This window comes from Globicephala melas, chromosome 7 (assembly GCF_963455315.2).
Source record: "Globicephala melas chromosome 7, mGloMel1.2, whole genome shotgun sequence".
Classification (NCBI taxonomy): Eukaryota; Metazoa; Chordata; class Mammalia; order Artiodactyla; family Delphinidae; genus Globicephala; species Globicephala melas.
The window spans coordinates 7,421,906-7,432,315 of record NC_083320.1 but is presented as its reverse complement, the minus strand read 5'-3'; the positions used below and the strand labels follow the sequence as shown (position 1 = coordinate 7,432,315).

General features: G+C 60.3%; 1 protein-coding gene across 1 annotated transcript; it reads left to right on the top strand.

Annotated features, from left to right (window-relative positions):
* Positions 1–5,007: 5,007 nt before the first annotated feature.
* Positions 5,008–10,395, top strand: CHRNG (cholinergic receptor nicotinic gamma subunit). The gene is made up of 12 exons (XM_030866371.2): positions 5,008–5,062; positions 5,260–5,399; positions 5,612–5,656; positions 5,826–5,935; positions 6,478–6,633; positions 7,403–7,500; positions 7,827–8,027; positions 8,203–8,317; positions 8,534–8,648; positions 9,378–9,594; positions 9,805–9,938; positions 10,222–10,395. The coding sequence occupies exons 1-12, from the start codon at positions 5,008–5,010 to the stop codon at positions 10,393–10,395; spliced, it is 1,560 nt and encodes a 519-aa protein (XP_030722231.1).
* The last annotated feature ends 15 nt before the right edge of the window (positions 10,396–10,410 follow it).

Genomic DNA, 10,410 nt, shown 5'->3' with positions numbered 1-10,410 from the left:
AGTGGGCGTGCCCTCCCCGGCCTGGCCCAACAGCCAGGGGAGGCGGCTGGCCTGAAAGGGAGGTACAGGGGGTGTGGTGGATAGCTGTGTGGACAGGGGTGTCTGCGAAACAACCAGCTCTTCCTGGGCAGACCGATTCCCAGCCCTGAGACTTTGAGCCCAGTTGGTCCTGCCAGGCTGGGGCAGAGACGAGCTGAGGTCAAGGGAGGGAGGGGGAAGCCCTAATTCTCAACAGTGGTTCCTTTGCAAATAAAGCCAGGAGCCACCGGAGAAGGGCTGAGAGTGGACATCGGCTGGGGGTGGGGCAGGATGATTTGTGGGGAGGCAGAGGGCTGGCTCAGGGACCAGGGAGGATGCCACTCAGGCTGGCCTCTTGGGACCCCTCTGTGAGGGGTCAGAAAGACAGAGACATCTTCTTGCCTCCCTCTCCCTCAGGTGGGGGTGGAACAGGTGGGATCCTGGGCCTTTACCTCCCAGCTCCTCCAGCCGCCTCCTTCTGCCAACTCCTTAGTCTTGGGCCTCTGAGGCTCCACCTGGAGCCGAGGTTGGGGATGCCCCTCTCTCCAGGCCCGCTAGGGAAGGAGTCCTTTGGCAGGTTTGAGAGCATCAGGATTGCAGAATGGCCTTCCCCAGCCCTTTCTGCCTTGGCCACTCTGTCTGGGTCCCCCTGGGAAGCTGAGGATGGGGGTGGAAGGGTCAGGTTCAGCATCCACAGAGGCCAGAGGTCAGCCTGTCAACCTCAGGTCACACGCACCATCCTAAAGCCCCAGAACTCGGCCATCCCCCCAGGCTTGTCCCCTTGAGCACCTACTCCTCTTCCCCAAAATAGGGTTACCAGACAAGACTTGGGACATACTTATACTAAAAAATGATTCACTGTTTACCTGAAATTCAAATTTAACTGGGAATCCTGTATTTTAATTGGCTAAATCTGGCAACTCCACCCCAAAGGGAGCCCCCGCCACTGCTATCCCAAAGGCCAAGGGCTGAGGTTGCAGGAGCCAGAGGATGTGGTTCTGTGTGGTAGCCCACCTCCAAGGTGGCCCCAGTGAGCCACACCTCCTGGCATTCATACCCTCCCACACGGTACCAAGATTGGTCTGTGTGACCGATAGAAGGAGGCAGAAGTGACAGTGTGTCACTTCCAAGATCAGGTCGTAAAAGACATTGCAGCCACCCTCTTTGTCTCTTGCTCTCCCTCCCTCGTTCATTCTTAGTTGGCTCTCTGACTTTGGGGAAGCCAGGGGCATGATGTCGTACAAGACATTGCAGCCACCCTCTTTGTCTCTTGCTCTCCCTCCCTCGTTCACTCTTAGTTGGCTCTCTGACTTTGGGGAAGCCAGGGGCATGATGCGCAGCCCTGTGGAGAGGTCCAGATGGCAAGTAACTGAGGCCTCCGGCCAACAGCCCTGTGAGTGACCTTGGAAATGGATCCTCCAGCTGAAGTGGCTCCTTCAGCCACAGTGGAGCCTTCAGATGAGATCACAGCCCCATAAAAGGCTCTGAGCCAGAGCCACCCAGCTAAGCTGCTCCTGGATTCCTGACCCTCAGAAACTGTGTGAGATATTAAACATTTGTCATGTTAAGAGACAAAGCTTTGGGGTGGTTTGTTACACTAGCAGTGTGACCTTGGGCGAACCACCTGTCATCTCTCAGCTTCAGTTTTCTCATCTGCAAAGTGTGGATAAGTCCAGCTCATGAGGCGTCTTGAAGATCAAATTTGCTAGTAGGAGTAAAGGTAGTTACATGTGTCCTGCAAATTTTAGGGGTGGTTCTTTATCTCATTCCTCATTCGTGGGCCTCAGTCACTGAGGACAGGCCCTTAGGGCCCTCACAAGGGCCTCCTGCATCCAAGCCTGGCGTGGTGACTGACAGGGGACTGGAGCAGGTTGGAGGACCTGATTCTTCACCTCCTTGATATGCAGGCTTGAGTGTCCCAGCTGAACCCACGTCCCTCAGAGGGAATCAGTGACCTCATGAGCTCAGGTATATAGAAGGCAAAATGTTTGGCCTTCCCATGGAACTGAAGAAAAGATAAACCATTTAAAACCAAAACTGACCCTACTTACTTCTGCTTTCCAATATGAACCTTCTGAAAATTCAAGGTACAAATATTTAATTTTTTCCCCTCTGAATAGGAAAACTAGCTTAGACTTACACCCTTCAGATGAGCAGGCAGTCTGGATCTTCCCTGGAATTTTTCACCAGCTCTGGGGTGTCCCTTTCTCGTGCCCAGAGACAAGAGGGCCCAGATCTGATCCCTCAACCACTGTCGTTGCTTTTCTTAGCCACATGGTGGCGCTGTTGGCAGCAGATTTTACACAGTCAAATAGTGAGGCCTCAGTGTGTCAAGCCTGCTCAGGTGGCTGTAAACCTTCCAGAGAAGACAACCCCCAATGCCCCACTAGACCAAGGGCTCCTCTTTAGCAGGTTACCAGGGTTACAGTGGGTCCCCCGACAGCACCCACTTCCCCAGCACTCCAGCCCCAGGGTGCTGTCAGGACTGGTCCACCCTACGGACCAGTGGCTGCGTGGGGTGGCATGGTTCAGGCGGTGATGTGAGCGATGGGGTGCGATGGGGAGCGATGGGGGGCCATGGGGAGCCATGGGGGGCCATGGGGAGCCATGGGGGGCGATGGGGGGCGATGGGGGGCGATGGGGAGCGATGGGGGCGATGGGGAGCGATGGGAAGCGATGGGGAGCGATGGGGGGCGATGGGGGGCGATGGGGGGCCATGGGGGGCCATGGGGAGCCATGGGGGGCGATGGGGGGCGATGGGGGCGATGGGGAGCGATGGGGGCGATGGGGAGCGATGGGAAGCGATGGGGAGCGATGGGGGCCGATGGGGGGCGATGGGGAGCGATGAGGGGCGATGGGGGGCGATGGGGGGCGATGGGGAGCGATGGGGAGCGGCAGATGACGCTTCGCTCACTTGCTGCTCACCTCCTGCTGTGCGGCCTTGGTTCCTAACAGCGCATGGACAGCTACCGGTCCGAGGCCCGAGGGTTGGGGGCGCCTCTCTTAATGGGTCCCATACTTCCCCCCTTAACCATTCCAGGGCTGAAACTGCCACTCCTCAGAGATGCCCCACCCCCCTGAGAACACCAAAGGGACCTCTCAGAGCAGAGAGAAGGGGAGAAAACAGGGTTAAAATCTGCATCCAAAAACCTTAAAAATAAATAAAATGTGCATCCAGAGAGAGGTGGCACAGTTCCTACCAGAGGGAATTCAGTCTCCAGAGTCTTCCTTTTCCCTCCCAGACACGCGCGTAGGGAAGGGGAGAGAGAAAGTCAGAAATGTCCGGTGTCAGCTGACTACCTATGCCTGGGGGGGTGGAGGGGGAGGGCGATAGTGGTCCATGATTTAGCAGAAGCCATTAACTATCTTGGGCAAAGAGCCATCCTGGAGGAGAGATACTGCTCCGCGAAACGGGTGAGGGAATTGAGTCCAGGGGACACCAGAGGGCAAAGTGGGGAGAAGGAGACATTGGCTTCGTATACTCCAGGGAAAGTGGGCTACACAGCTAGATGCGGGGTGAGAGCGAAGTTTTGGGGGGCAGGTGCTGGGGGCGGGCTGTCCAGGAAAACTGAGTGTGGAGCCCAGAGCAGGACCGAATGCAAGGACCGAAGTAGATCAGGGAAGACAGGGGCCACGACTGTCATCCCCCTGCCCACCCCAAAGTCCTGGAGAAGACGACAGAGACTTGTGGGCCCGCTGCAGGGACTGGGGTCTGAGCCAACCTCATTTGGATCTCCAAGGACAGGGCACGTGGGCTGACTTCTAGTTTACTGACATGTTAAAATGCCACAGACACCATTTGCTTGCGGGGAGGGGGACACGTCCTCAAATGGTGCTTTCCCTCCAGCCCTCAGAGGCCTCCACCACCCTGTCCCACAGGATGCTGAAGGGTGGGCAGCACATATGGGAACCTGCGTTTTCCGTCTTGCCCATGTAGTGGGTCATGTTGACCTGTCTGCTTCGAATAGCTGGTCGGAAGACAGGTGGCCAGCTGACAGCAGGGCCCTCGGCTCCTAGATCAGCCTCAGCCCCACTCTTCCCCTGACCACGAACCACAGCGTGGATGGAGCTGGTTTTCTGGCCCCTCTAGGTCCCCTCATCTGACTCTACAGGGGCCAGGACCTTGATCTTGCCTGCCTGCCCGCCTTGGACTGTGAGTTCCTGCGAGCGGCTCGGGCTTATCCCTGGGTCCCCCTGGCCTAGAGCTGCCCTGCCACACACTGGGGACTCCGTAAATCTGTGGATGGTTTAATAAATACTGAGGCCCCCCTGAGGAGCCCCTATTCAGGGGCTGTCCTATTCCCTGGAGCCTGCGTTCCAAATCTTCCTCGGCTCTCCTTCCTCTAAAGCTTACCAGACCCGAATTCCATGCCTCAGAGACCAGAGAACTCTGACCTGACCCCCTCATTTGCATTAAGGTGTCATTGCCTGGGGGCCCTAGTGCATCTCTCCCATAGGCACTTGACCCTCCAGTGTCTCGGTCCAGTGGAGTGACCCATGAAGATGTCAGGGACCATGTCATAGAGAAACTCAGGAACAAAACACGCTTCCCCAACGGCCTTCACGCCTCCCCAGATCCTGACCCGCTGGAGGGGGCAGGAGGAAGCGTCCTCGGTCGGGGCCCTTCCTCAGCGCTCTGCCTTTCTCTCCCACACCCTCTGTCCCCGGCTGCGTCCTCAGTGCCCCCGGCTGGAACACGGACGGAGGACTGGGTCGGCTGAGCCTAAGAGTGGGGATGGAGGCTGGACCGTCTCTGTTGGGACAGACAGGGCCCCTCTGTCCTCCCCAGCCCGGGTAACCTGAGCCCGGCATTGTGTCCATCCTGGAACAGCTGACAGCGCTGGGGTCAGACAGCTGGTGGGGCTGGCCTGGCTGGGCTGGCTGGGGAGGGAGTGTGGGCTGTTACATGAGACCCAGAGGCTGCATCCCTCTATCCCAGTCCTGAGGAGCTGCAGTCCCACCCCTGTCACTGCAGAGAGCTGTGGCACCATGCACGGGGGCCAGAGGCCGCTGCTCCTTCTGTCACTGTTGGCTGTCTATCTGGGTGTGGACACAGGGGGTCTGGGGCCTGGAGAGGCCAGGAGCAGGGGTCCAAGGCCTCAGGGGATGGAGGGTCTGGGGGGCTACTGGAGCCTGTCTGCCACACCCGGTTCCCTACTTCCCCATGTCACACCCTCCCGTGGCCTCCCCCTCATTCTGCCCCAAAGCCCCTGTACCCAGGCTCAGCGCTGTCTGTCGCAGGAGCCCAGGGCCGGAGCCAGGAGGAACGTCTGCTCAGAGACCTGATGCACAGCTACGTCCCCCACCTGCGGCCTGCCAAGCATGATTCAGACGTGGTCAACGTCAGCCTCAAGCTCACGCTCACCAACCTCATCTCCCTGGTGAGCACAGGCCTGTAGGACGGGGGCGGGGAGGGGATCCCACCCTGCCCCTGGGATGGGGGGAGAGGAAGGGGCTGGCGCCAGCAGCCGGGAGCAGGCAGCGCCCACCGGGGAGACCAGAGAGCTGGAAAACTCCCATGGGGCCGCCCAAGAGGCTGGGGTCTTGTAGAGACTAACACCGGGGGGCTTAGCCCTCTGTTCTGTGCCCGCAGAATGAGCGAGAGGAGGCCCTCACCACCAACGTCTGGATAGAAATGGTAAGAAGCCGCCCTGCCACCCTCTTTTCCTCTAGCAGCTCCCACCCTGGGGCCCCAAGGCCCTCACAGCTGCCTGTTTCCCTCCCATCCCATCCCTGCCTCTCCTGCCCCCCCCCCCGGGCTGGGCCCCCCTGGGGGTCGGGGGGCCTGGCAACCCCTCCCCCTGCAGCAGTGGTGTGACTACCGCCTGCGCTGGGACCCACGTGACTACGACGGCCTGTGGGTGCTGCGGGTGCCGTCCACCATGGTGTGGCGGCCGGACATCGTGCTGGAGAACAAGTGAGGAGGCGGCGTGGGTGTGGGGCGGGGGGGGGGGGGGGCGGACAGACAGACACAAGGGCGGGCCCAGCAGGACAAGGGTGTTCTGGGAGAAAGAGGCAGGGGAACAGAGGGTGCAGCCCGGGGACACTGCGGGCACTGGGGCGCGGGGGCTAAGGGTAGGGCCCGGGGCCAGCAGACCTGACCCCAGACCTGGCTCCACCGCCTCTGGGCTGGGCCGCCTGGGTAGGGATGAGGACAGCTCTCTCGGGGGCCCACAGGACAGGCGCAGGAAGGGCTGCCCTCCGGCTCTGGCACTCTGTGGGAGTTTAACTGCTGTCAGTTGCTGCCATGACCATTAATGAAGGGGGGAGGGGAGAGCGGCAGCGATTAGGAGCTGGGCCGAGGGAGCCTGGCGTGTGGGGGGTGGGGAAGAGGGGCGGGGAGGGGGCCGGGGGAGGAGTGGTCCCCAGGCCAGGAGGAGAGACCGGTCAGGGGTGTGGCGGGCTGGGAAGGGTTGGTGGCCCCGGGCCCCATCCACACGTGGCCTGGCCTGTGCGCAGCGTGGACGGCGTATTCGAGGTGGCCCTCTACTGCAACGTGCTCGTGTCTCCCGACGGCTGCGTGTACTGGCTGCCGCCCGCCATCTTCCGCTCCTCTTGCCCCGTCTCTGTCACCTACTTCCCCTTCGACTGGCAGAACTGCTCCCTCATCTTCCAGTGAGGCCATTGGCTGGGGTGGGGATTTGGGGAGCCGCTCTAAGAGGGGCCCTGGTCGGGTGGGGACCCAGGGGCCTGGCTCCACCTCCCTGGGGCCTCTGCGTCTGTCTCAGGCCCAGATGCCTGAAGATGCCCGTGTCCCTCCCTGCTAAGCCTCGGTCCCCTCACTCATCCTCCTTCGCTGCCTCAGTTTCCCTGCCTGTGCCCGGAGGAGAGACATCAGTGACTGGGATGGGTGGGCGAGGAGGCACACACACGCCGACACACATGCACACCCACACTAGACCACTACGCCCTACAGCCCCACGGAGAGGACGGCGCTGTCTCAGTATCCTCGTCCATTGATGGGGGAAAGGGGGTCTGTGAGAGGGTCTCCCCGGTTTCTAGAGGAACAGTCTTCCTGAGACCCTCCTCAGTAAGCAGACCCGAGAGGTGCCCACTGTATTTCCTCTGTTCTCACCATCGGCCCCTCCTGCCCTGGAGACGGTGGGAGGGAGGAACACGGGGTGGCACTGGGCTCTTGCCACCAGGGCAGCACACTGAGCTGCAGTCTCCTGGTCCTTCAACTCAAACTTCCCCAGACCCCAAAGAGCCTGACTCCCCGCCCCTGCCCCATCTCGTGCCAGGGTTTTGTGGAGAACTCAGAAATTCCTGGCTGCACTTTTTGAGGCAAAGCAGCCCACAGCTGCCCTCAGGTGATGGTCTATGTGACCTCACGCGTGAGTCTGCATACACTCAAGTCTATCCTCTTTCCCTCCCCATCTCCCAGGTCCCAGACCTACGGCACCAACGAGATCAATCTGCAGCTGAGCCAGGAAGATGGTCAGACCATCGAGTGGATTTTCATAGACCCCGAGGCCTTCACAGGTAACCTCCACCCAAGGCCCCTGCTGGACCTGGCTGTGCGGGCAGGGCCAGGCCGAGATCACGCCCCCTCCCGTGTAACTCAAGATGAAAACTACAGTAAACCACAAAATACATAGATTTAAAGGCCCGGCAAACCTCTGATTTTCCCCATGATAATTACTCCAGTTTGGGTGGGAGGGGGATCAAGCATCCATCTCCCCACACTGTTCCCATCCCTCAATGGCGCTCCTTTGGGCACATGCTGGCTGCCCTGTAGCTGGGTCACACGGGCTGCAGGGATCTGCCCGCCCGCACTTCCTGTACCCACCCCAGCCTGCTGCCTGCAGAAAATGGAGAGTGGGCCATCCGGCACCGGCCAGCCAAGATGCTGCTGGATGAGGCGGCACCAGCCGAGGAGGCTGGCCACCAGAAGGTCGTCTTCTACCTGCTCATCCAGCGCAAGCCCCTCTTCTACGTCATCAACATCATCGCGCCCTGTGTACTCATCTCCTCTGTGGCCATCCTCATCTACTTCCTTCCTGCCAAGGGTACCTAGCGCCTGTGGGAGGGGAGCCACGGCCCCGGCCGGCGGCACAAGGGGTAGCTGGAAGGGCAGAATGGCAGCATGACCTGGGACCAGGGACATGGACTCCTTGTGGGGAGGGGGGTGCCCCACGGTGGGGAGGTTGAGATCCGCTCTGAAGGCCTCTTGGTCACGGGCAGCGGGTGGTCAGAAGTGTACCGTCGCCATCAACGTGCTCCTGGCCCAGACTGTCTTCCTCTTCCTTGTGGCCAAGAAGGTGCCCGAGACCTCCCAGGCGGTGCCACTCATCAGCAAGTAAGGCCGGTCCTCATGCCTGCACCCACCTCCTCCCCTCCCTTCTCAGGAACACAGGGTACTGCCCTCCTGCCACCCCCACCCCCATCATCCTCAGTGCCAGCCCATCACCCCAAGGGATCTGGGGGAATCAGCCACTGCGGGTGGGGATGTTGTCTGGGGTGGAGTGTCGAAGGGCCAGCCCCGCCTCCTGCCTGCCCCCCGCCACCCTGGCAGGTACCTGACCTTCCTCCTGGTGGTGACCATCCTGATTGTTGTGAATGCTGTGGTCGTGCTCAACGTGTCTCTGCGGTCCCCACACACACACTCCATGGCTCGAGGGGTCCGCAAGGCAAGCTCCCCGCCCCCGCCCCCTCCAGCATCCTCCTGCCCTTTCCGCTTACACGCACCTTCCCCTGCACTCCTGTCTCTGGGCATATTCCTCACCTGCCGCATTCAGCAGCTAACCTGCCCCACGTGCATCTAGAAGCACGTGCCCAAATGGATCAATAATAACACCAAGCGCTTACTATGTGGCAGGTGTATTACATAAACTAACTTATTTAATCTTCATAAATCCCCTATGAAGTGGGTATTAGTATCATCTCCAGTTTACACATGAGGAAACTAAATCACAGAAAGGTTAAATAGCTTACTTGAGGTCGCATGGCTAGAAAGTGGAGGAAGCAGGATTCGGCCCAGGCAGGCTGGCTCCAGTGCCCATGTGATCTGCAGCCCACCTGCAGCAGTCAGCTGGGACCCTTGTTACAAATGCAGATTCCCAACCTACCCCAGGCATCCTGGGCCAGGGGTGGGGCCCAGGAACCTGTGTCTCCAACAAGTGCCCTGGTGATTCTGATGTGCACAAAAGTTTGGGGGCCCAGGTTCAGTGTCTGGCGTGGAACAGGTAAGCTGTACCGGGGCCAAGCCACTGCCCCTGAAGTGCAGCCTCTGGGCCCCCAGCGCATGAGCCCTTCGTGCCAACCATCACCTTCTGTTCCGAAGCCAAGCCTGGCCGCCCAATCACCCAGGAAGGTCTGCTGGCCGCTAAGCTAAGCCACCCATGACATCCCCTCTTCAGGCGTTCCTGCGGCTTCTGCCCCAGCTGTTGTGGATGCACGTTCGCCCGCTGGCCCCAGCGGCTGTGCAGGACGCCCGGCCCCGGCTACGGAATGGCTCCTCCATGCGGTGGTCAATCACAGCCGGGGAGGAGGTGGCCCTCCGCCTGCCCCGCAGTGAACTCCTCTTCCGGCAGCACCAGAGCAATGGGCTAGTAAGGGCAGCGCTGGAGAAGCTAGGTGAGACAGGGGGTGTGACACTGGGGACACTCCTGCCCAGGGATTTCAGACATGAAGGGTCTGTTGGCCAAGGTGCCTGGCACAGCAGATGAGTGCTGGCCAAGTGTCCAGGCTGGGGGAGAGAGGGGCTGGGGTCTCTAAGGAGAGGCCACTTTCTCAGACTGTTTCTCCTCCATTCTACTCCCAAACCTTTCTCTCTCTCTTCCACAGAGAGAGGCCCGGAGTCAGGGCAGAGCCAGGAGTGGTGTGGCAGCCTGAGGCAGGCCGCCCCAGCCATCCAGGCCTGCGTGGAAGCCTGCAACCTCATTGCCTGCGCCCGGTACCAGCAGAGGCACTTTGACAGTGTAAGCCAGTCGGGGGTGGGTGTGGGGTTTGAGTACCTGGTGAGGGACTTGGACCCGAGATGGGGCAGGATGAGTGGTGTGGCCATGGTAGGGCAATAGGATGGAGAAAGTGGAACTGGGAGTGGGGCCAGGGGCCCGTGGAAGAAGCCAGGTTGAGGCCTGGAAGTAGGTGAGAAGGGCTCAAGGAAATGACGAACGGAGGCCTGCTGGATGGCCAAGGGTGGTACAGGGATCCAGCCTGGTGCCACCGCTGGTCATCTCATCCCCTGCCTCTCACCCTCAGGGGAACAAGGAGTGGTTCCTGGTGGGCCGAGTGCTGGACCGCGTCTGCTTCCTGGTCATGCTCTCGCTCTTTGTCTGTGGCACTGCTGGAATCTTCCTCATGGTCCACTACAACAGGATGCCTGCCCTGCCTTTCCCTGGAGACCCCCGCTCCTACCTGCCCTCGTCCGACTGAGCCAACCAATTGCTG

Excerpts from the sequence above, each read along its gene's own strand:
- CHRNG (XM_030866371.2), top strand. The coding sequence starts at position 5,008 with ATGCACGGGGGCCAGAGGCCGCTGCTCCTTCTGTCACTGTTGGCTGTC. Across the intron at positions 5,400-5,611 it reads TCACCAACCTCATCTCCCTG|AATGAGCGAGAGGAGGCCCT; the intron begins GTGAGCACAGGC and ends CTGTGCCCGCAG. Across the intron at positions 7,501-7,826 it reads AGACCCCGAGGCCTTCACAG|AAAATGGAGAGTGGGCCATC; the intron begins GTAACCTCCACC and ends TGCTGCCTGCAG.